At 37.7% G+C, this 26,926-nt stretch overlaps 1 protein-coding gene across 1 annotated transcript in view; it reads left to right on the forward strand.

Moving 5' to 3' along the window:
- The window catches only part of LOC150082291 (Golgi-pH regulating cation channel), a 263,701-nt gene that overhangs the window by 62,660 nt on the left and 174,115 nt on the right, over positions 1-26,926 (forward strand). Inside the window, exons 6-7 of the mRNA XM_090380108.1 lie at positions 13,230-13,358; positions 25,979-26,042. Of these exons, the coding sequence (XP_090236234.1) occupies positions 13,230-13,358; positions 25,979-26,042 (193 nt within the window). The remainder of the gene's footprint in view (positions 1-13,229; positions 13,359-25,978; positions 26,043-26,926) is intronic.

Consider the following 26,926-nt stretch of genomic DNA (forward strand, 5'->3'; position numbering starts at 1 on the left):
AGTGCGAGAAGACAGAGGGCGGTAATCAATGGGTGCTGCTCTTCTTGGACTAATGTTATTAGTGGAGTCCCACAGGGTTCGGTGTTAGGTCCACTGTTGTTTTGTATATTTATCAATGATATTGATGAAGGTATATCAGGCTTAATGTCGAAGTTTGCAGATGATACAAAGGTTGGCAGGGTTGTTAATGACAGTAATGGCAGTCTGCTACTGCAACAGGATCTAGATAATTTGGGCAGATGGGCTAAGAAGTGGCAACTGAAGTTTAACCTTGACAAATGCAAAGTACTGCATATGGGTAGAAATAACCCCAGAGAAACGTACCAACTGTGTGGTACTACACTTAAGGTGGTAGAAAATGAAAAAGACCTGGGAGTAATTGTGCAGTCTGATATGAAGTTCTCTGAGCAATGCAGACAGGCTGCCAGGGCAGGTCATGGGGTTTTGTCAATGATATATAGGAATTTTGCTAGCAGGGAAAAGGAGGTGATTATCCCTCTGTATAAGGCAATGGTCAGGCCACGGCTTGAGAACTGCGTACAGGTCTGGAGACCTCATTTTAGGAAGGATGTAGATTTACTTGAGCGGGTACAGAGAAGGGCAACAAGATTGGTGACGTGAATGAAGGGATCCTCTTACCAAGAGAGGCTTAAGTTCTGCAAATTGCAGTGGCTGGAGACTAGGCACCTGCGCGGTGATCTGATTGAGGTAAATAAGGCCTTGAATGGATTGAGCACGCTGAATTCTGATGGGATCCTTCCACTTGTTCAGATTACGAACCTAAGGGGGCATAAATTCAAATTAAGAAAAGACAGATGTAGAATAGATGTGCGGAAATTTGCCTTTAGCCAGCGGGTGGTTAATTGCTGGAACAAACTTCCATCTGTCGTTGTGGAAGTTGATAGCCTGAATAAATTTAAGGAATAACTGGACAGGCATTTGGAGGGAATGGTGTGTTTTTTTTTTTTTTTTTTTTGGCTGATGCTGCATAAGCTCATACATTTGCTTTCTTGCATCACATGCCACTACTACTACTACATTTAAATACATTTTAATGAAAATAAATTTTAATGAAGTATATATAATTTTAAAAATTTTAAAACGTGAGAAATAGATGTCAGATTTGGAGGGTTTCAAAGAGAAGTCACCCTATGGAAAAAGATTGAGGTAACTCTGTTGTAAATTTTAAATTTGATTCAAGCATAGGATATATTGAGCCTTGCTGCTCTTGGTTTTATAGTACAGTTGTGCCACATTATCCGCTGATTTGGTATCTGCTGATTCAGTTACCTGCGGTTAACCATGAAAAAAAAAACAAAAAAACTTAACACTACTCACGTGTCCAGTACGATGCTTCCCTTTATTTTTTACGATGTCGATTTTAAATCGAATAGTTTCCCTTTATTTTTTACAATGTTGCATATGGTTTGGTCACCAACATTATAATGGTTCTTTAGAGATTTAACGGATGCACCGTTGTCAAACTTGAATAATTTCAAGTTTTTGTTTAATTTGAAAGCACATCTCTTGCATTTGCCCATCATTTTTGCCATTTCTGAACAAAAAAAAAAAAAAAAAAATAGTCACTATAAAAAAAATTCCGACATCCCTGACATAATGAAACAAAATTCAAATTTTGTTTCATTATGGAAGTTTCGCGGTGTGATGGAACACAACAATCGACGTGACACACTAAATCAAACAAAACATTTGGTCTCTCTCTTTTTTTTTTTTTCTGTTAATGTCTTACTTTGTGTTTAATTTATAATTTAAACTTTATTATACATATGTATGTACAAGAAAATCATGTTATATATGGGGTCAGCAGGTGTTTGCTTATATCAGCGGTTTCAGCCATCCACGGTGGGTCTTGGAACGTATCCCCCGCAAATATAGGATCTTACTGTAATTTGAAAATATTTACATAGTGGAGTCAAATGTTTTGTGGTATTTTCTTCACAAAAGATTACGTAAGTCATAGAAGTTATCAGTAATCAATATTTATTGATAAGAACTTATTAATTCTTATCAATAAGTTCTTGTGACCTAAGTAATCTTTTGTGATGGTGTTATTGCAAAGACAGCTATCACTGAAGAAGTGATAAGCAAATACAGTAGAGTGTCAGTTATCCCGAATAATTGATGTCAGAAATCTTCCGGATAGCTAAATTTTCCGGATAATCGAATGTAAGGTAAGATTAAATAAATTTAATTTTACCTTATGATTAAATTAAATAATTAAGATTAATTAAATAAAAAGAAATTATAAACCAATCTCGGAAAACAGAAACACATATCCAGGCATTTTTACGATTTTTATACAAAACAGGAAAATTAGAAATATTTTTAAATGCTCGGTTTTTTCGACTTACCGATAATGGGCACAGACAATCTGCATGTCCCAGTAGCATTTGAACACATAGCAATTGTAACTCACTCTTTCTTCATCTTAAAACCTGGTGCAGGCATTTCTCTTTTAGTCGTTAGGGTTTTTCTGGGTAATGCTTTCCATAATGCGCCCATCTCATCAGCATTATAATCGTTTAATTTGCTATAACTGAAGCAAACTTACTTTTAAAGGACACTGCTGCCAATTCGTCTTCAGAAAGTTTCTTGCCTTAAATATCTAGTTGATGTATACCGTATCTCAGTTTAAAGTTTTTCAGCCAACCTTGTGCTTGCCTTAAGATCTTCATTACCTCTTAATTTTTGATTAAAATCCATTGCTTTTTCACACAACATTGGACCAGACACTGGTTCACCTAAACTTCACTTCTGGAAAAACCACAAATAAAGTGCACTCTCTAAAGTGGCATTTTCAGGTTTCAACCTAGTGTTTTTGCTGCTAGATCCTCCTTCACTATCCATAATCGACAAAAATGCTGTTATAGCATTGGAATTTTTCTTGGTATCGTAAATTGTTGAAGTCCCCACATTAAACTCTTTGGAGAGATTTACTAAATTTTCACCTTTTCTAATTCTGTTAATAATTTCCTTTTTTGTTGCAATGTTAAAGCTACATGGTTTCTTTTCGTTCACATTTTACCGTAAAAAATCAAAAAAAAAAAAAAATAAATAAATTGCACTGTTTTGGGCTGATATTATTCTTACCGAATCTGGAGCTAACCTAATCTGAAATTCACTCATGGTTTCCGAGAAAACCCACTAGTCTCTGTGACATTTTTCTGAAGCACATTTCTGAAGGTCACATAAAATTCTAGAGGTCACAACCATAAAACAATAAAAAAAAATTGTCAGTTTTCAGTTTATTGGGCTTTTTGTTTGTACAATCTGTTATAAACGGGTAGTAAACTTGATCTTTCACTTATTAGAATCAAAATTCAATTTGCAAACATGATCACTATAACAGGCACTTATTGTACTACTGTGAATAAAAATAAAAAAAAGAAAGAGCATCCTTTTGAATTATTCTGGATAATTGATGTTCTACTGTACTACTGCGAAATGTTTGATTCCATTATGTATATATTTCCAACTTGGAAATAAACATAATTAAATTAATGTAGGTTTGAATGCTTTTATTATCTTCAAATAACACAGTTTGCCTATGTACCATGCCTCTCAAGGAATATCTAATAAGGTTGATGATTAGGATGAGATATTTTCCAAAGGGATTATAGCACTTGATCCATCAGTACATATCAGGTGCCTATATATTTCTCAAAGATTTATGTTTGGAGTGAATTCTCTTTCAGAAGGATTGTTAAAGATCATTTTTAGGACACCTAACAGCTGATTGCTGTTAGGTCAGAACAAACCTCAAAATTTTATTGAAAGTTTATTCCATGAATATAAATTAAGCTCAACACAAAGAAAGAATAAATAAAACTGTGTACCAAGTCTATAAACAAAACCCAAGCATTGTTGAAATAAGGAGAGTTGGCATGTCGAGATTAAGTAGCCCATGGTGTGTCTCTACTTTTACAGAACTCATTTATTGACTGGACAAGAATGGCCACCCATATGTATTACAGACAGTGCTTGGGTGCCTTTTGAATGCTTATATGGCACATCACTTCTAGTGTTTTTTGGCACTGATGCAGCAAATGTTAAGGAATGAGGATAAGCTGATCAGATTAAGTTATAGGTTAAAACCCCTAGTTATGGTAGGAGAAAGCAATAGAAATAGTCCACAACTGATTTGTATCATCATGGTGATTTTGTGCATCTATTGAGTATAACACATTTGAAGGATGAAAAAAAAAAAATAAATGTTACAACAAATAAATAATACATTAATTCTAAATAAAAATGAATACAACATTATTGTGGGTGTTGCTCAGCTCCATATTGAAATAGATTACAGTACACCAAGTTGTATTTTCTCCTCAAACTTTCATACTGTATAAACTCGTGTGGTTTAGTAGCATATTATTTGAATATTAACTGATTTTAGTCTCAGAAATATTTAGTATTCTTTGGATCCACAAATATAATTTTCAGGATATATAAAGTCTTGTGATGTGCTGTCAACTATGATGACTGAGATGGTATTGTTGTAAATATTGGAAAATGCTGTCAGCATCATGTTATTTCACAAAGCCAATATAATGATGTTCATTTCCACTTGCAGTCTGCCAAACCCCCATGTACTTTTTCTGACAGAATCTCAGTTATCGATTAATTCAACCACTGCTCATCGTGGTTGCCCAAATTATTCGCTGTATGATTCCTTTCACCTCAAAAGTGGTACTTGCGCATATGTCTGTTCCGATATTCCTTGTCAGAGACTTGGTAATTTGGAATCTCCTCTTTTCGATCTTCTCTGGCTTAAAATCACTCTACCTTATTGTGTCAAATTCATCTGTTTACTCTACCGTTCTCCCAATTCCACTAATCACTTGGAGCTCTTTGATTTCCTCGCTTTGCAACTTGACTTTCTCCAGTCCAACTTTCCTAACAGCGAGGTAATTTTCCTTGGTGATTTTAATGTTCACAAGTCCAGCAGGCTTCTGTTTTCTAGTTACACTGACAGCTAGTTGAGATGCTGAGGCTTTTGCAATTATTAATGACCTTGCACATATTGTTCATTTACCTACAAGAACACCGGACAATCCTAACCATACAGCCAACACGCTTGATCTTTTTCTCACAAACAACCCTTCTAAGTAGACGGTCGAAGTGGGTGGTCCTTTAGGCACCTCAGATCACAACTTGGTGATTGTCTCTTCTCCAGTGGAGCCTTTATCTCATGGTTATCCCCAACCTTGTGTTGTTTTGCATTACAAGAATGCAAAATGGGATGACCTGCTAGATTTCTTTTCCTTGGTCAGATTACTGTTTCAAAACTTCTGATGTCAATGTTTGCTCAAATCGTGTCAGTGAAATTATTCTTGTAGGAATGGAATCCTTTATTCCACACTCCACTTTAAAATCTCATCCTTTATCTAAACCTTGGTTTTCCAATAAATGTGCTAAGGCTGTTCAAGAGAAGAATGTTGCATATCATAATTGGCTTATTTCCAATTCTTCAGTTTCATTTTCTGTCTACACCAAAGCTGTAATAATTGTAAAGCAGTTATTAATCAATCCAAACTAGATTTTGAACAGTCCAAGAGTAGAAAACTTAATTCTTGTCCTAATGGTAGCCGAGCATTCTGGTCTCTTGCCAATGCTATTGGCCACAACTTTTGCCCATCTCTGCTTGCACCCGACTCTGTCAAAACCGGATGGTTCTGTTGTCATTTCAGCCATTGATAAATCTGACCTGCTAGCATCCCATTTTTCTTCCAACTAATATATTAATGATCTTGGTGAAACACCTCTCACCCTTCCCAACATGCTTTGTTCAATGCCTCCTGGTTATCCATCAAAAGGATGTCAGAAGGATTTTGACAAGTCTTGATGCTAAGAAAGCTCCAGGTCCTGATGGTATTTCTCTGCTTGTTCTCAAAAACTGTGCTCTGAACTTACTCTTGTTCTTTGCTGCATTTTTTCACTTACTTATTCCAAAGATGTTTTTCCTTCTGCTTGGAAATTTGCTCATATCCAGCCAGTTCCTAAAAAGAGTGACAAATCCCTCCCATCCAATTATCGTCCCATTGCAATTACTTCTACCCTTTCTAAAGTAATAGAGAAATCAGTTAACCGCCAACTCTTAGACTACCCAGAAACCTTCCGTCTGATCAATGATAGCCAGTATGGATTATGTTAGTGTCGATTCACTGGTGATATTCTGACTTATGTTATCCATTTATGGACAAATTCAATGGAAAAGGTCAGTGAAACACAAGCAGTTGCTCTTGACATCTCAAAGTCTTTCAGTCGTGTTTGGCATAAAGGTCTTCTAAACAAACTTGGGCGACTGGGCTAGCCGAGTGGGTAAAGTGCCTGCCTGGCAACCCAAAGGTCGCGGGTTCGAATCTCGCCTCGGGCTTGGATCAAAGTACTGCAAAAACCTTGGGAGGTGCACTATGGCCACAGAAGCCGATGCGCCAACAACTAAAAAAAAAATAAATAAATAAAATAAAAAATAAACAAGCTTCAATCTTATGGTTTGCCAACTGTTTTTTGTAATTGGTTATCCAGGTTTCTCTCTGACTGCTCACTGAGGGTGATGGTAGATGGCTCTCTGTCTTCTAACTTCTCCACTAATGCTGGTGTCCCCCAAGGTGCAGTCCTTTCCCCCACTCTTTTCCTCTTGTATATTCATTGACCTTCTTCATTGACTGGAAATCCTATCCATAGTTTTGCCAATGATAGCACATTGCATTCCACTTTCCATTTTGAGAACCTTGCCCTGCTCAATCAGCTTCAACTTCTCGAATATCTGCTACCAATTCCTTAAATGCCGATCTCCAGGTAATTCTCCAGTTGGGCAAAGACAGTTTAGTTGATTTCAATCCTTCTAAAACTCAGTCTTGTCTTAAATTTTGCAAAAAGGATTCGTCTGCTCCTATGCTTATCTTTGATGACAGTCCGATTTCTAGGCAAGATGATATATCTCTTTTGGAGATTACTCTGACTTCTAATCTCTCATGGCACAAGCAGATTACAAATATTGCTTCTTCTGCATCTAAAAAACTTGGTTTTCTCTTTTGCTCTCGGCGTTACTTTTCTTCCAAACAGCTGTTCACTCTGTACAAATTGCAAATCCGCCCTACCATGGAATATTGTTCCCACATCTGGAGCAGTGTACCCAAAACCTCTCTCAGGCTTCTAGATTCCATTCAGAAGAGGGCAGTTAGGTTAATTAATGACTCCTCTCTAACAGAGTCTCCTCACTCGTCTCATAGTTTCTGCTGCATGCCTTTTCTATAGATACTTCCACGGGCACTGTTCTTCTGAATTGGCTTCTATAATTCCTGCTCTCTCTTTCAAAACAGTCTGAACATGTGCCACCAACGTCCATTTAATGTCCAACTTCAAACTCACAAAACCAACTTTTCATCTTTCTCGTTTATTCATTCAACTGCCATTTTCTGGAACAACCTTCCTTCATATGTATTTCCTGAAAATTGCAGTCTACTGAAGTTCAAGTCTAATGTCAACAAATATCTTCTTTCATCTTCTCAACCTCCAACCCAAGCATGGTACTAAGTACTATAGGTTCTATTACCTCTTGTGTTTGGGGTTTTCAAAAAAAAAATAAAATAAAAAAAATAACCTGACTCCGAAGAACATATTTGTGCCTTAAACAGAATATTTGCATGGTTCATCCATGGTTATGTTTCTGTTTCTTTCACTAATAGTGACTTGTTAATTTGGACAGTCTTTCCAAAAAGTCTTTCCTTGAAATTATTACAAGTGTCTATAAGATTACATTCTTCTAATCTTATAGACACTTGTAATATTGTAATAATAATAATAATCAGCAAGGGATACAGATCTGCATAGATAATTCTAATTGCCATGTGTGGATGGAAATCGGAGTTTCACTTGCAAAAATTTCTTTTTCATATTTCTCCAAAAAGAAATAAAATAGTATTTCTTTTTTGGAGAAATATTGATCCTTTGAAATAACTGTTTTCAGAACTTTGTTTTGTACTTTGGACTTCGCAAAACAAACATATCTTGATAGTTTTCTTCTTTCTTAAATAAATTACAATGCTGATTTTAGAGTTTTGTTGCTTGACTTCTTCAGGAATTGTATGAGGATGGATCAGATGAAAATAGGAATTATTTTTTAATGGAATAACTGGTACTTAATTTTTCAAAAATATCTCCACAGTTTAGGCACTTTTTATACCCTAACCTATACCCTAACTTTTTATTCTAGATGTTTTATATCCTTCTCATAAAAGTCATTTGGTTGCTAATTGATACCATTTGTTGTTTGGTGGTTTCTTTCATAATATAGTTAGGAAAGAATGTTACATAATTTCTATCCATATGGTAAATTATATACTGTATATAATAATAATAAATGACACTATTATACCAAGTAAAATTATTATCAAAATAGGTGTTATTAAATTGATATGAAATACAAGCTCATTTTCTAAACTAAATTGTTGGCATTAGTAAAGGCACGTGATGCAAGAAAGCAAGCTTGTATAGTATCAGCCAAAAAAAAAAAAAAACCCCTTCTCATTTCACCCATTCACTCGTTCCAAATGTTTGTCTAGTTCTGCCTTGAATGTGTTTAAGCTATCAACTTCTACAATGACAGATGGAAGGTTGTTCTAGCAATCAACCACCCGCTGGCTAAAGGCAAACTTTCGCACATCTATCCTACAACTGTCTTTCCTCAATTTGAATTTATGCCCTCTCAGGTGATCATTCTGAGCAAGAGGAAGAATCCCATCAGCATTGAGCATATAATGATGCAAGAAAGCAAACTTATATAGTATCAGCCAAAAAAAAAAAAACTGTACACAGTTCACTCATCTGTAACCTCCAAGGACATGTCTATTTCTTCCTTAAATTTATTCAACCCATCTACTTCCACAACTGCAAATGGAAATCTGTTTCAGCAATTAACCACCCGCTGGCCGAAGGCAAAATTCCACACATCTGTCCTGCAACCATTCTTCCTCAACTTGAATTTATGTCCCTCATGTTTATATAGATAATTATCAAAGGCAGATATTGTGGGGATTTCAGAGACGTGGTGTCACACAGATATAAGGAATGCAGAACTGGAATTTGGGGAGTACAATGTCTACAGAAAGGATAGACAGGATAGGAAGGGAGGAGGGGTTATGCTCTTAGTTAAGAAATACATAAAATCCAAGGAAGTGAAGCCAGACAACATTGCTGGACAGTGCAGTGTCGAGTCAGTTTGGTGTGACATAATCATTGCGAGATCAAAATTAAGAGTAGGAGTGTGCTATAGGCCTAATGACTCTGATGAGTATAATAAGAAACTGTACGGGGAAATAGAGTGGGCCAGTAAATCAGAGTGTTATAATGGGGGATTTTAATTTCCCAGATATTGACTGGAATTTATGGGTTGTTCACTCTCACACTAGCAAGGCATTTGTGGATTTATTGGATGATTGTTTTCTACATCAGCATGTTCAGGAGGCAACTAGAGGGAGTAATACTCTTGATTTGATTATCAGTAGTGATTCTTCATGCATTAAGAATCTGCAGGTAAATGAACCACTAGGTGGCAGTGATCACAGCGTGCTGAAGTGGGATTTACTCAAAGAGGTAACTACCATCAGGGGTAAAGGGAAGGGTTTTCGCTTTCGTAAAGGTGACTACGATGGTCTGAGACAGTATTTAAATTCTATACAGTGGGACCAACTGATGATGTTACCAACAGCAAATTCAAAATGGGAAGCATTGAAAGAACTTATCTTGGAAGCTGCTAGGCTTTACGTACCAACTAAGAAATATAATTCACGGTTTAGGCCTAAATGGATGTTAGATGAACTAATGAGACATATGGCAGAGAAGAAAAATGCATGGATACATACAAATTAACACGTGACACAGAAGCCTATGATAGATACAAGTTGATCTGTAACCAAGTTACAAAGGAGGTTAGGCAGGCAAAGACAGATTACAAGAAATCTTTGGCAAGGGATGCAAAGAAAAACAGAAAAGAGTTCTTTACTTATGTAAACTCTAGAAGGAAGGGGATGAATCAGATTGGCCCACTTGATATCGATGGGTCAACTGTTGATGATCCTGCTCAGGTAGCTAACAAACTGAATGAATATTTTGCATCGACATTCACACATGAGGAGTTATTCAGCGAGGGGAATGCCAGAGGTGTATTCAACTCTGGCAGTAAGCTAGAGAATCTTGTAATAACTGAGAGTAAAGTGGAGGAGAAATTGTTGAAGATAAATACAAGAAAGGTACCTGGGGTGGATGGGATCTATCCAGTTATATTAAAGGAAGTAAGCAAACCCTTAGCCATAATTATGAGAGCTTCCTTGGACTCAGGGGAAGTACCCATGGACTGGAGATGTGCAAATGTGACCCCAATTCACAAAGGAGGATCAAAGGGCGACACAAGTAATTATAGACCTGTTAGTTTAACTTCTGTTCCTGGAAAATTAATGGAGGCACTGGTTAAAGAAGCACTGCGGGATCATCTAGACACGACTTCAGTTATAGCTCAGACACAGCATGGTTTTGTTAAGGGGAAATCTTGCCTGACCAATTTGAGTGGATACTATGATGCAGTCACAAAAGAACTGGATGCAGGGAATAACTTTGATATTATATACTTGGATCTTAGAAAGGCTTTTGATACTGTTGCACATGGAAGACTGCTGCACAAATTGGAGCAGTGTGGCATTGGAGGCAAATTGCTGCTATGGATAAAGGGGTGGTTGAGGGGGAGAAGACAGAGTGGTAATCACTGGACACTGCTCATCGTGGACTAATGTTATTAGTGGAGTCCCTCAGGGTTCAGTGTTTGGTCCATTATTGTTTTCTGTATTTATAAATGATATTGATGATGGTATATCAAGCTTAATGTCCAAGTTTGCAGACGATACGAAGGTTGGCAGGGTTGTCAAGGACACTACTGACACTATGCTACTGCAACAGGATCTGGAAAGGTTGAGCAGATGGGCTGAGAGGTGGCAAATGAAGTTTAACATTGACAAATGTAAAGTACTACATATGGGAAACAGCAACTCCAGAGCAACGTATCAACTCTGTGGTACTACACTGACAGTGGTAGAAAATGAAAGGGACATGGGGGTGGTTGTGCAGGCAGATATGAAGTTTTCTGAGCAGTGCAGATGGGCTGCAAGAGTTGCTCATGGTGTATTGTCGATGATATATAGGAATTTTTCTAGCAGGCATAAGGAGGTGATTATTCCCTTGTATAAGGCAATGGTCAGACCGCACCTAGAGTACTGTATACAGGTCTGGAGGCCTCATTTCAAGAAGGATGTAGAGATGCTGGAACGAGTACAGAGGAGGGCAACAAGATTAGTGAATGGAACAAAGGGGTGCTCTTACGAAGAAAGGCTTACGTTTTGCAAATTACAGTGTCTGGAGACTAGGCACCGGCGAGGTGATCTGATAGAGGTGTATAAAGCCTTGAATGGTTTGTGCATGCTCAATGCTGATGGGATTCTTCCTCTTGCTCAGAATAATCACCTGAGAGGGCATAAATTCAAATTGAGGAAAGACAGATGTAGGATAGACGTGAGGAAATTTGCCTTTAGCCAGCGGGTGGTTGGTTGGTGGAATAGACTTCGTCCCTTGTCGTGGAAGTTGATAGCCTAAATAAGTTTAAGGCTCAGCTGGACAGGTATTTCGAACGAACAGAGGGGTGAAGTGGAAGTGGTTATTTTTTATTTATTTATTTATTTATTTTTTTTTTTTTTTGGCTGATGCTGCATAAGCTTGCTTTCTTGGCATCAAATGCCTCTACTAATGCTAATGCTAATTATCAGAATATACATAATTCATCAGAAGTAATTACAACTAAAAATCTTTAATTTTAGATTATAATACAATATGATGTGTGTTCAGGAATTTAGAAACTATAACCATGAGTAAAACACAAGATAAAATGGTAACCATGAAAACTGTACATGCCTACGGCCCTCTTACTTTCTGGTATCCATAGAGCTGTAGGTATGTACTGTTTTCGTGGTTATAGTTTTCATAGTTAAAATTCCTGAATGCACATCATTGCCTTATAATGTAAAATTCAAGATTTTAATTGTAATTACTTCTGATTAATTTGATTAGACCGGGGTTCGAGCCCGTCACCACCAAATACGGAACATGCGGAAAGGTCAGGGAATGACCACCGCACCGGAGCAATATGGCCTTAGTTGCTAATGCTCCTAAAAAACCAAATAACAACAACAACAACTTCTGATTAATTAATCTATTAATAAATGATTAATTAATCTATAAATTTATTTTACATAGTTGTTAAATGTTCTTCTATCCCCCAATAGCATTTATGGTCTGATGATAACTAACTTGTGTGACACATACATTATATATTAGTCTGAGTTACCAGTTTATCAGGGATAGCTTGGTGGGCTATAAAAATGGGTATCTGGGTGCTTTTTTGTAAGGTAATGTTTACAGTGATCATGCTTCATTTTGTTTCTTTGTTATTCACTGCATGGAAGGCTTCCTTCTGTTCCCTATTTCTTTTTAGTTGACCCATATACAAGCACTTTTAGTATCTTTCCAGTGTTAGCTTCTATACTTTTATTTCTTTAGTGATATTACTATGAATTACTTTTATGGTAAAATAATATTGTCACTTTAACATGTTCGGAAATTTTCTAACACAGTGTAATTGGCATCGCATGGCCATATCCTACCAGGCACTTATTATGAACTGAACTAGTTGCCTTTTTGGAAAAATTCTGATTCGAATCTTGTTGATGATTCATAGAATTTGAGATCTTTTCCATGTGCAAATGCATGGCACACTGTTGTGTGATCTGAGTTTTGTCACTAATTGAATAGTCCCAGTTGACAAATGGCTTCATAACAATTTGGAATAAAGGTACTTCTATATTTAATGCTTCATTCCTAGTATGTACCCTTTCCTTGCACTCAACTTAGAACCAAATAACAGCTATCTTACAATTTTTTATGAAATTTGTGTACCTTACTAGTTAAGAATCTGCAATAAAAGTTATGCAGCTTTAATTACATCATGCTTTAAGTAATTTTTTTTATGATAATGTAAGAATTGAAGCATTATGATGTTTATAATGCAAGAAGTTAAATAATTAAAGTAGGAACACTATATGTATTAGAGAGTGAGAGTGAGTGAGTTCCTAATTTAATTAAGTAATATATGCACACTATTTTAGGGTGATATGAGTATGTGGTCTGACTGTTCTGAAAGAGTGACAGAAAACAACATTGAAGAGACAAACACAGATCCTGTTGGAAATGAAAAAACAAGTTCCTCTCAAGATAAAAAGGTTAAAGATGAAAAAGTAAATAAAGTTTTTAAAATTTTATAGAATTAACCTTTTTAACTGAATGTGTCTTTTAATGTTTGCTTTTGTATAATATAAAAATAAATGTTTTTTTGATGCTAATGATTTATCACATAAAAAGCAAAGAAATATATAGAAGCATTCTTTTTAAGATATGTTAATTCTGTCTGTATCAATTTGAAAAAAATAGTCTTTGTGAACAGATTGTATGAGACTCATTGGAGTGATACTAATGATTTATCACATAAAAAGCAAAGGAATATACAGAAACATTCTTTTTAAGATATGTTAATTCTGTATCAATTTGAAAAAAAATAGTCTTTGTGAACAGATTGTATGACTCATTGGAGAGTTATCTAAATAAACACAAACTTTTGTTTATTATTATGCACTCTTGCATTTGTGCCTTCTTCTAAAGTGAAAAATTATTTTAATAAAGATAACACAGAAATCACAGAAATTTTTTAAAATTAAATTTTCTTTTTTCACTTTTTTTTTTATGAAAACCACAAACACAAAAGGTATTAGAACCTATTGTACTTAGTACCATGTGTGGGTTAAAGGTTCAGAAGATAGAAGATACTTGTTGACATTAGATTTAGATTTCTGTAGATTGTAATTTTCAGGAAATACATGTGGAGAAAGGTTGTTTTAGAAAACAGAAGATGAAGTGATGAATGAGGAAGAAGAAAAGTTGGTTATGTGAGTTTGAAGTTGGACAGTAAATGGATGCTCACTGGATGTGGCATGTATTCAGACTGGTTTGGAAGAGAGAGGGAGAATTACAAATGCAAATTCAGAGGAACAATGCCCCAGGAAGTATCTATAGAAAAGGCATGCAGCAGGAAGAGAACATCTCTGAGACAGAGTGGAGAGATACTTTGTAAGAGATGGATCATTAACTAGCTTGACTGTCATCTTTTGAATAGAGTCCACAAGCCTGATAGATGTTTTAGATCACCAGCATTAGTGGAAAAGTTAGAAGACAGAGAGCCATCTACCATCAACAACTGTGAGTGGTCAGAGAGAAAACTGGATACTAAATTGCAAAAGCAGATGGAAAACCAAAAGATAGAAGTTTGTTTAGAAAACTTTTATGCCAAATGCTATCAACATTATTTGATCAGCATTATTTGCTGTTGCTATCCAAGCAGTGTTAGGTGGGTCGGAAAACTGCGCTAGCTTGGGGAAATTCACAGACTACTAGATTAACAATAGCCACAGGCAGAGGTGAAAGTGATTCTTACACTGCTTCTGAAAAGCAAGGTGTTGGGGATTTCAAGAACTGCTGGGAGCCATCATGGAACAAATAAATAAATGGGCTGTGTTAGGGTAACTAAGAGTAAGAACAGGTGCATGTACACTTGCATGTACACCAATGCTAGGAGTATAGTGAATAAATTTTATGAATATGAAGGTTCAGAAGGTGGATATTGTTGGGATATTAGAGATGTGTCACACAGATATAAGGAATGCAGAATTGGAATTTTGGAAGTACAGTGTGTATAGAAAGGATAGATAGGAAGGGAATAGGAGTTATGGTGTTAGTTAACAAACACAGAATCTAAGGCAGTGCATCCAGTTGACATGGGTGAGCAGTGTAATGTTGAGTAAGTTTGGTGTGACATAAGCACTGGGAAAACAAAAATGAGAATAGGAGTGTGTTAACATTAGCATTAGTTGAAGCATATGATGCAAGAAAGCAAGCTTATACAGCATCAGCCAAAAAAGACCAAAAAAAACTTCCCATTTCATCCATCCGGCCACTCCAAGTGTTTGTCTAGTTCAGCCTTAAATTCCAATTAAGCTATTAACTTCCACAACAACAGATGGAAGTCTTTTCCAGCAATCAACTACCCGCTGGCTAAAGTTAAACAGTCTTTCCTGAATTTGAATTTATGCCTAATTGGGTTTTTAATCTGAGCAAGTGGAAGTATCCCATCAGGATTGAGCCTGCTCAAACCTTTCAAGGCCTTATACACCTCAATCAGATCACCTCACAGGTGCCTAGTCTCCAGATGCTGCAACTTGCAGAACTTAAGCCTTTCTTTGTAAGCACACCCTTTTGTTCCTCTCACCAATTTTGTTGCCCTTCTGTGTACTCGTTCTATCAACTCTACATCCTTCCTAAAATGAGGCCTCCAGACCTGTATGCAGTACTCAAGGTGAGGCCTGACCATTGCCTTATACAAAGGGATAATCACCTCCTTGTCTTTGCTAGCAAAATTCCTATATATCATTGAGAAAACTGCATGACCTGCTCTGGCAGCCTGTCTGCACTGCTCAGAGAATTTCGTATATGACTGCACGATTACCCCCAGGTTCTTTTTCATTCTCCACCTCCCTGAGTGTAGTACCACACAGTTGGTATATTGCTACCTGTATGCAGTACTTTGCATTTATCAATGTTAAACTTCAGTTGCCATGTCTCAGTCCATCTGCCTAACTTTTCTAGATCCTGTTGCAGTAGCATACTATCTTTGTCATTATCAACCCTACCAACCTTTTTATCATCTGCAAACTTGGACATTAAGCCTGATATGTGTTCATCAGTATCATTGATAAATGCTCAAAACAACAGTGGGCCCAGCACCGAACCCTGTGATGTTATAGGCATAATGATTCTGATGAGTAAAATGAACAACTATACAGAGTATTAGAGTAGGCCAGTATATTAGAATGTCTTATTATGGCAGAGTTTAACTTTCCAGATATTGACTAGAACTTGTGGCGCATCACTGACTAAGGTCACTCGCATACTAGTAACACTTTTGTGGATTTATTGGATGATTGTTTTCTACAGAAGCATGTTCAGGAGGCAACCAGAGGGAGTAATACTATTGAACTGATCATCAGCAATGATTATTCGTGCATTAAGAATCTGGGTAAAGGAACCAGTAGGTGGCAGTGATCATAATCTACTGATTTGGGATTTACTTAAAGATTTAAATACCTTAGGTAGTAGTAGTAGTGGCATGTGATGCAAGAAAGCAAATGTATGAGCTTATGCAGCATCAGCCAAAAAAAAAAAAAAAATCACACCATTCCCTCCAAATGCCTGTCCAGTTCCTCCTTAAATTTATTCAACCTATCAACTTCCACAACGACAGATGGAAGTTTGTTCCAGCAATTAACCACCCGTTGCCTAAAGGAAAATTTCCGCACATCTATTCTACATCTGTCTTTTCTTAATTTGAATTTATGCCCCCTTAGATTCGTAATCTGAACAAGTGGAAGGATCCCATCAGAATTCAGCGTGCTCAACCCATTCAAGGCCTTATATACTTCAATCAGATCACCGCGCAGGTGCCTAGTCTCCAGCCACTGCAATTTGCAGAACTTAAACCTCTCTTGGTAAGAGGATCCCTTCATTCCCCTCACCAATCTTGTTGCCCTTCTCTGTACCCGCTCAAGTAAATCTACATCCTTCCTAAAATGAGGTCTCCAGACCTGTACGCAGTACTCAAGCTGTGGCCTGACCATTGCCTTATACAGAGGGATAATCACCTCCTTTTCCCTGCTAGCAAAATTCCTATATATCATTGACAAAACCCTATGACCTGCCCTGGCAGCCTGTCTGCATTGCTCAGAAAACTTCATATCTGCCTGCACAATTACTCCCAGGTCTTTTTCATTTTCTACCACCTTAAGTGTAGTACCACACAGTTGGTACGTTTCTCTGGGATTACTTCTACCCATATGTAGTACTTTGCATTTGTCAAGGTTAAACTTCAGTTGCCACTTCTTAGCCCATCTGCCCAAATTATCTAGATCCTGTTGCAGTAGCACACTGCCATTACTGTCATTAACAACCCTGCCAACCTTTGTATTATCTACAAACTTCGACATTAAGCCTGATATACCTTCATCAATATCATTGATAAATATACAAAACAACAGTGGATCTAACACCGAACCCTGTGGGACTCCACTAATAACATTAGTCCACGAAGAGCAGCACCCATTGATTACCACCCTCTGTCTTCTAGCACTTAACCATCCTTTTTTATCCATTGTAGCAACTTACCCTTAATACCATTCTGCTCCAAATTGTACAATAGTCTTCCATGCGCAACAGTGTCAAAAGCTTTCCTGAAATCCAAATATATGATATCAAAATTATTTTTCGCATCCAGTTCCTTTGTAACCACATCATAATATCCTATCAAATTTGTCAGACAAGACTTTCCCTTAACAAACCCATGCTGTGTCTGAATTATTGCTGCAGTCTTGTCTAGATGATCCTGCAATGCATCTTTAACCAGTGACTCCATTATTTTATCCTGAACAGAAGTTAAACTAACTGGTCTGTAATTACTCGTGTCACCCTTCGATCCCCTTTTGTGAATTGGGGATACATTTGCACATCTCCAGTCCGTGGGAACCTCCCCTGAGTCCAAGGATGTTCTCATAATTATGGCTAAGGGTTTGCTTAGTTGCTTTGCCGCCTCCTTTAATATAACTGGATAGATCCCATCCGCCCAGGTGCTTTTCTTATGTTTAACTTCAACAATTTCTCTTCCACTTTGCTCTCAGATATTACAAAATCATTAAGTATCTTGCTACAATTTGATAACCTTCTACCATTTTCAAACCTTAATAATTTCCTCACGTGTGAATGTAGATGCAAAATACTCATTCAGTTTGTTTGCTATCTGAGCAGGATCATCAACAGTCGAACCATCGAACCATGGACCAATCAGATTCATCCCCTTCCTTTTAGAGGTTATATAAGTAAAGAAATCCTTGCTGTTTTTCTTAGCATCTTTTGCCAAGGATTTCTCGTAATCTGCCTTCGCCTGCCGAACCTCCTTTGTGACCCGATTACAGATTAACTTATATCTGCCATAGGCTTCTGAGTGCTTGATAATTTATATGCATCCCATGCATTTTTCTTCTCTGTTACGAGTCTCATTAGTTCATTTGATAACCATTTAGGCCTAAACCTTGAACAATATTTCTTAATAGGTATGAACCTTTTAGTAGCTTCCACGATTAATTCCTTGAATGCTTTCCACTTTGAATTTATTGTTGGTAACATTGTCAGTTGATCCCACTGTACAGAATTTAAAAACTGTCGGAGACCACTGTACTCGCCTTTACGGAAGCAAAAACCCTTTCCTTTACCCCTGATGGTAATTAAATCTTTAAGTAAATCCCACATCAGTACACTGTGATCACTGCCACCTAGTGGTTCTTTTATCTGCAAATTCCTAATACATGAACGATCACTACTGATAACCAGATCAAGAGTATTACTTTCTCTGGTTGCCTCTCGAACATGCTGCTGCAGAAAACAATCATCCCATAAATCCAGAAAAGTCTGACTAGTGTGTGAGTGCCCAACCCACAAGTTCCAGTCAATATCTGGGAAGTTAAAATCCTCCATTATAAGACATTCCGATTTACTAGCCCACTCTATTTCTCTGTACAACTGTTCATTGTACTCATTCAAGTCATTAGGCCTATAACACACTCCTACTCTTATTTTTGCTTTTGCAATGCTTATGTCACACCAGACTGACTCAGCAGTGCACTGTTCATCTATATCAACTGGATGCACTTCTTTTGATTTTATGTTTTTCTTTATTAACAGCATAACACCTCCTCCCTTCCTATCCTGTCTATCCTTTCTGTACACATCGTACTCCCCAAATTCCAGTTCGGCATTCCTTATATCTGTGTGACACCACGTCTCTGATATCCCAACAATATCCGCCTTTGATGTCTTGACCAACACTTCAAATTCATCAAATTTATTTACTATACTTCTAGCATTGATATACATGCAAGTATACATGCACCTATTCTTATTCTTAATTACTCTAACACATCCCATATACCCACCTGTTTCACAATGACTGCCATCCGTCCCTGAAACCCCCAACACCCCTCGCTCCAGGTCGCTACTTATTCTAATAGAAGTTGTGCAAGAATCACCTTCACCTCTGCCTACGGCTACTGTTAAACTATTAGTCCTTGTAAAGGGAAGGGTTTTTGTAAAGCTGACTACAGTGGTCTCAGACAGTTTTTAAATGGTATACAGTGGGACCAACTGATTATGTTACCAACAGCAAATTATAAATGGGACGCATTCAAGGAATTAATCTTAGAAGCTATAGCCTTTTAATACCGACTAAGAAATACTCTTCAAAGTTTAGGCCTAAATGGATGTCTGATGAACTAATGAGATTGGCAGAGAATAAAAATGCATGGAATGCATATAAATTATCTGCCAATACGGAAGCCTATGGTAGATATAAGCTGGTTAGCAATCAAGTCACAAAGGAGGTTAGGCAAGCCAAAGCAGATTAGAAGAAATATTTGGTAAAGGATGTAAAGAACAGCAAAGATTTCTTTACTTATTTAAATTCTAGAAGGAAGGGGATGAATCAGATTAGTCCACTCGATATTGATGGTTTGACTGTAGATGATCTTGCTCAGTTAGCTGACAAACTGAATGAGTATTTTGATTCTAAATTCACACATGAGGATTGTTTGTAGGAAGTGGAGGCCAGAATTTTATCAAGCTGTAATAGGGAGCTAAATGATTTTGTAATAACTGAAAGCAAAGTGGAGAAGAAATTGTTGAAGTTAAATATAACAAAGGCACCCAGGGTGGATGGGCTCTATCCAGTTATATTAAAGAAGGCTGCAAAGGAAGTAAGCAACACTTATCCGTAATTATGAGTAAGTTAGTTAGTTATTTGGTTTTTAGGAGCATTAGCAACTAAGACCATATTGCTCCGGGCTATGCGGTGGTCATTCCCTGACTTTTCCGCATCCTCCATATTTGGTGGTGACCGGCTCGAACCCCGGTCTAATCAAGAAGCGTGTGCTATGTGCTGCTGCTCCTTCCCACCTGGCTACAGAGGCGCCCATAATTATGAGAGCATCCTTGGACTCAGAAGAGCTCCTCATGGACTGGATATGTGTAAATGTATCCCCAATTCACAAAGGGGGATCAAAGGGTGACACAAGTAATTACAGATCTGTTAGTTTAACTTCTGTTTCAGGAAAAATAATGGGGCCACTGATTTAAGAAGCATTGCAGGATCACCTAGACAATAGTGCAGAAATAGTTCAGACATAGCATGGGTTTGTTAAGGTGAAGTCTTGTCTGGCAAATTTGATTTGACACTATGATGTGATCATAAAGGAACTGGATGAAAAAAAAACAATAACATATACTCGGATTTTGGGAAAACTTTTTATACTGTTGCACATGGAGGATTGTTGTACAAATTGGAGTAGTATGGTGTTAAGGGTAAGTAGCTGCTATCGATAAAAGGATGGTTGATTGGGAGAAGACAGAGTGGTAACAGTGGACATTGCACTTTGTGTACTAATGGCATTAGTGGAGTCCCTGGGTTTCGATGTTGGGGCCATTGTTCTTTTCTATATTTATCAATGATGTTGATGAAAGTATATTGGGCTTACTGTCCAAGTGTGCAGATGATTCATTTGCTACTGTTGTTGCATGGACGTGCGCTGTTTTACTCCACTGATCATCTAGCATTAAAACGGTTGTCTCTAGGATGGGGTGTAGACGTATGCCTTTGTGGCGGTTTATTGCCTTTGGATTGTTTAATATGTTAAGTGACTCTAGCCATAGGCGGTGGCGAAAGTGTCGTGAGTGGCCTACTATTTCAAAGTCACGTTTGGGATCAAGATCGTGGTTGGTGGCCCAAAAATGTTCCGCGACTGCGGACTGGTCAGTTTCGGCAAGCCGGATTGCTCTGTCATGTTCCATAAGACGAACTTGGAGATGCCTTGATGTTTCTCCTATGTAGCAGCTGTCACAGTCTCTACAGGTGATGCGATATACTACATTGATGCGTAAGAGAGGTGTGACAGGGGTTTCACACTGGAGACAAGTGAACGTAGGTTCCTGCAGGGTAACTGCACGCATTTGATATTGTAATTTCTAAGAATCTTAGAGATCTGTCCTGACACGCCTGGATAATAGGGAATGTAGGCGGACGGTATACTGTCTTGGTTCGGTGGTCTTGGGTGGGATGTGAGTTCTTGTGCCTGTAATAGGCACCTGCATAGCACATGGGATGGATAACCACATTTGGTTAGGTCCGCCTTCACACGGGAGATTTCGTTACGCCTAATTGCATCAGTGCTGGAATGGCACCAAGCCCTGGAGAATAGGGTGCGGGTAGTGCTATTGAGATGACTTGGTGCGTGGCCAGATCTGTAGTTAATGAATTGTCCGCACCACATAGGTTTGCGGTCTACTGAAGTCTCTAGATGTGGACCTATGCGATGCACTAAGACATCCAGGAACGGGAGCGCATCGTTGACCTCTAACTCTATAGTAAACTTGATGAAATTAGATAGGGAGTTGAGGTATTCCAGTAGTGCTGTTTCAGAGCCACGTGGTATTACAGTAAAAATATCGACAACATATCTGCACCATGTTGTAATAGGTTTAGGTGGGTTCAGGTGTATCTGCTCCTACAGATCTTCCATGGCGATGTTGGCTACTACGGAACTAACAGAGGCACCCATGGCAGTGCCATGTACCTCCTGGTAGATTGAATCCTCAAAAGTGAAGATGCTGCTTGATAAGCATAGGTTGAGGGCAGTACAGATGTCATCAGTGGATAGTGATGTCCTGGATTGGAGGCTTAAGTTGTTCTCGAGGAGCCTTCTGGTGCAGTGCACGGCCTGTTGGACGGGAATTGAAGTGAATAAAGAAATCACATCAAATGGTGCCATGACGGTGTTGTCAGGGATTGAAAAGTCCTTAATGCGGTGGATGAATCCACTGCTATTTTTAACGGTGTGTGAGGTATTTCCTACAAGAGGTGAGAGGAGGCGCGCGATATGCTTGGACAGTTCTTACGTTGGGGCACTGCAGCACGACACTATTGGTCTGAGGGGAATACCCGGTTTGTGGATCTTTGGCAATCCATAGAATTGCGGTAGTTGGCAGCCAGTAGCATGTAGAAGATGCTGAGTTGTAGTCGAGATCTTCTTATCTTTAAACCATGTGTGGACGAGTTTAACCAAAACTTACTCAAACCTTAACCATCGTCAACATGCCGCCCTATCATCTATAAGAAAAGACAACTCTATCGTTGTACTTCCTGCTGATAAAGGGTGTCGGACCATTGTATTAGACCGATCAACCTACTGAGAGAAAGCCCTGGCCCTACTACTAGACCCAAACGTATATGAACCTCTATCTGATCCACCCATTAAGGTCTTGAAACGTCTATAGACAATGTCAGTAAACTCGTCCACACAAACCTCTGTGGTGCGGACAATTCACTAACTACAGATCTGGCCACGCACCAAGTCATCTCAATAGCACTGCCCGCACCCTATTCTCCAGGGCTTGGAGCCATTCCAGCACTGATGCAATTAGGCGTAACGAAATCTCCCGTGTGAAGGTGGACCTAACCAAATGTGGTTATCCATCCCATGTGCTACTATGCAAGTGCCTATTACAGGCACAAGAACTCACATCCCACCCAAGACCACCGAACCAAGACGGTATACCGTCCGCCTACATTCCCTATTATCCAAGCGTGTCAGGATGGAGCTCGAAGATTCTTAGAAATTACAACATCAAATGCATGCAGTTACCCTGCAGGAACCTACGTTCACTTGTCTCCAGTGTGAAAACCCCTGTCACACCTCTCTTATGCAGCAATGTAGTATATCGCATCACCTGTAGAGACTGTGACAGCTGCTACATAGGAGAAACATCAAGGTGTCTCCAAGATCACCTTACGGAACATGACAGAGCAATCCGGCTTGCCGAAACCGACCAGTCCGCAGTCGCGGAACATTATTGGTCCACCAACCACGATCCCAAACGTGACTTTGAAATAGTAGACCACTCACGACACTTTCGCCACCGCCTATGGCTAGAGTCACTTAACATATTAAACAATCCAAAGGCAATAAACCGCCACAAAGGCATACATCTACACCCCATCCTAGAGACAACCGTTTTAATGCTAGATGATCAGTGGAGTAAAACAGCGCACGTCCATGCAACAACAATAGCAAATGAATAACGTGCCTCACTCAGCTCATTGCACTTATCCGTTGTATTTGTATTTGAATTCAGTTGAAAAAGAGACTTGTTAGTCTTGAAAGCTACTGCCTGTTACTTATTAGTATATTTTATTATTACATTAAACTGGGTTATAATTATACATATCTATATTTTTTTTCTCTCAGACCTGGGTGTAATTGTGCAGTCAAATATGAAATTTTCTGGGCAGTGCAGACAGGCTGCAAGGGTAACTGAATGATATACATTGTCAATGGTATACAGGATTTTTATAGAAGGGATAAAGAGGTGATTATCCCTTTGTATAAGGCAGTGGTCAGGCCACCCCCTTGAGTACTTGAGAAATGTTCTACATTGAATATATGTTACATATGAAGTTGTTTTTTCTCTCACTCTCAAAAGTTTTACGATGAAGTTATACAAATAAACCCTTCATACTCAGACCATGAACTTTTCAAACACTCCTCGTATGTATGAGGAATGTATGTATATACAAGTAATGTTTGTGTGGACATATGTCCACACTAACATTCCTTGTCGCAGACTTCCTAATCTGCAGTCTTACATTTCTTGAACTCCTTTGATTTAAAATCTCCTTGCCTCATTCTGTCAAATTGATTTGTTTCCTCTGTTGTTCTGCCAACTCAATAAAACATTTATAACTTTTTTGATTCCCATTCACACAGTATTCGAACTTAGACCTTTTCCTAGGTATGGATCTGTGTGAATGGATGGCAGTTGTAGTTACTTTGCTAACCACAAGGGCTAAAATTTCAAGAATTGTGCTACACATTCCTATTGCTTTTACATCTTTATGTAATATATTATAGATTTTTTTATAGGCAACATAGAATATAAATTGTTATAGTACATTGCTTTTATCAAATTGTGAAGTGTGAACATATGAAAGATACCATTCCCTAGATTTTTGTGCATTTTTGATTACCTAATTTTGATGAAAATGAATGCTTCTCAGCAATTAGAAATAAATATATAGAAATTCAAATATTTATTCCTTTAAGATTCACTTTTTAAAAAAATAGTATTTAATACCAAGATTACAATGTAAAGTTTCTTTGTGAAAAATCAAAAGGGGAAAAACTATCACTCTTCAAAGACAGGAGAAAACATCAAACTTGTCAGTTTCTGTCTCTCTTTCTCTGATTGTGAGAACTGGAAGCTCTTCGAAGCTCAAGAGAAAACACTGCAGCAATGGCATCGCTATCAGTAGGAAAATGATGCCAGCCAGGTGATTTTTCAAACTAGAAAATAGATTAAAAGTCCAATTATGCTAGATCTGATAAATATGGGGAATGGTCCAAAAGCAACATAGGTGCAGTACAGACATGTCAACGACAAACTTGTGATCAGGTGCATTCTGGTAGAACAAGACTTCTTTGCTCGGTTTTCTTCGGTATTTTTCTTTGATGTTTTCACATCTGTGTAATATGCCCCTGTGACTGCCTGGCCTTTCTGAAGGTAATCTACTATCAACACCTCATCAGCATTGCAAAATCTGATGGCATCACCTTGCTAGCATAAGTAATCTTTGGAGTGGAGAAGGGGGAGAACAGCTGTGTTTCCACTGTTTGGACTGCTCCTTTGTCCCTGGCTGAAAGTGATGGAACCACACCTCATCCATGTTCACAAACCTTACTAGGAAATTTGCTGGATCTGCTTTTAAAACGATGTATACGTTCACTTGCCTTGACAATTGTTCAATTTTGTTCTACTATAAACAACTTTGGGACGCATTGATGACACCTTTTTCATTCCAAGAACTTATGTGATACACATGTTCAGATAAAATGGCCAAGATGCTGGCAACGTACTGAACTGTCACTCATCATCAGATCATGCACGCTGTCAACAACTTCTAGAGTGATGGATGTTACAGGTCTTCCACAATGTGGGTCACCTTGTAGGCTTGCCCTCCCTCATTTAAATTTTGCTGCTCATATCTTAACCATGTAATAGGATGCGGCATCCTCCCCAATGCTGTAACCATATCCTCATGAATTGTCTTTGGCATTATTAGTTTAATTGTACCTGCAGTGACCATAGCCCAGAAGTTCCCAAACTTTCTCGGTTCATGGCACTCTTAGTGTCTCAGTAATTTTTTCACGGCACCCCTAGACCAAAAGAAATACCTAACAGTTTCGTTTATTAAGTAGTTAGGTCCAAACAACTTAATAAGTAATATTGACACTGTGCAAAGTAGTTCGCACGGTGTCAGACCGATGTTGAGTATCGCTGTTTCCCTTGAAAATTTAAAATATCCCGTGGCACCCTTGTGAGTTCACTGAGGTGCCACAGGTCACAGTTTGGGAACCACTGCCCTAGTCCATAAGTTTCTTATACTTGTATTATTAACTCCTTATACTCTTTAAGCCTCTTTCGGTCTTCAACTTTTATTAACTTAAAATCATTAAACAAACTTTGTTTTTCTGCTAGATATCAAATAAAATACCATTTACATTTGTTGTTAGCATTAAATTTTAACAACTAATATATGTGTAACATTTAATCACTGATGCTTTTGTTTGCACACTGAACAGTGATATTTTATATTCCTCAGCCTAATTCAGCTAGGATTGCAAAAAGAGATACCCAGAGGAGTAGTCTAGCAAAAAAAAAATTAGGTAAGTGAGATTTTATTATTATTATTATTTTGAGTAGTCCAGCAAAAAAAAAAATTAGGTGAGATTTTATTATTGTTATTATGATAAACTTTGCCCTTTGACGATTACTAGAGGGAAGATTTTCAGAAAATGTATATGTGCGTATATAATTCAAATTTTATTGTTAAAAACAGGTTACTGATTGTATAGAATGATTCCTTTTGAAAGCAGATATTTTTGATTTCATTTTTGAAAAACCTAAACTTGATTGTTTCCAGCATTGAATTGTTTGATTGAATGTTTGAATCGTGCATAAATAAGTAAATATCCAGTTTCTCTTTTAGCAACTGATTTCACAATAGACAAAAATGTAATATAAAAATGTTTAAAAAAATTCCAGTTTAGTCAACATATAAGCACTGCTTGCTCAAATTAACACAGTTTGAAAATGTTTCAGTCTCCATTAAGTTTAAGCTTGCCTCTTCAAAATCTTATGTTTTCTTGAGATCTCTATAGGTTTCCAATTTATAGCAACATACTTTTGTTAAAAAAAAAAACCCAAAAAACTATCTAATCCATATTCTCATTTATTCCTGGAGAAATATCGTGTTAACCAATCAATCCCTGATAAATTCACCTTATGCAAAATTGATGTAAGTTTGGCTTGTAATTCCATGATCAATTAATAGCTAGGCTAGGAAACTACGGTAACAGTTATTATTGTACACAGCTAGCAAGCAATGTGACCGAGGAGTGTTTGAAACTTTGAAGTGCACCAGAAAATTTTTATGTTTTACAGTGTGCGGCAAACTAAAAAAGTTTGAGAACCACTGCTCTATAGTTAGAACAAACCAGTTTATCACCCTTTTTTTGACTCATCTGTGTGATTCCAAATGTCCAACATA

Source organism: Mastigoproctus giganteus, chromosome 8 (assembly GCF_048544385.1).
Source record: "Mastigoproctus giganteus isolate SK-2022 chromosome 8, ASM4854438v1, whole genome shotgun sequence".
Classification (NCBI taxonomy): domain Eukaryota; kingdom Metazoa; phylum Arthropoda; class Arachnida; order Uropygi; family Thelyphonidae; genus Mastigoproctus; species Mastigoproctus giganteus.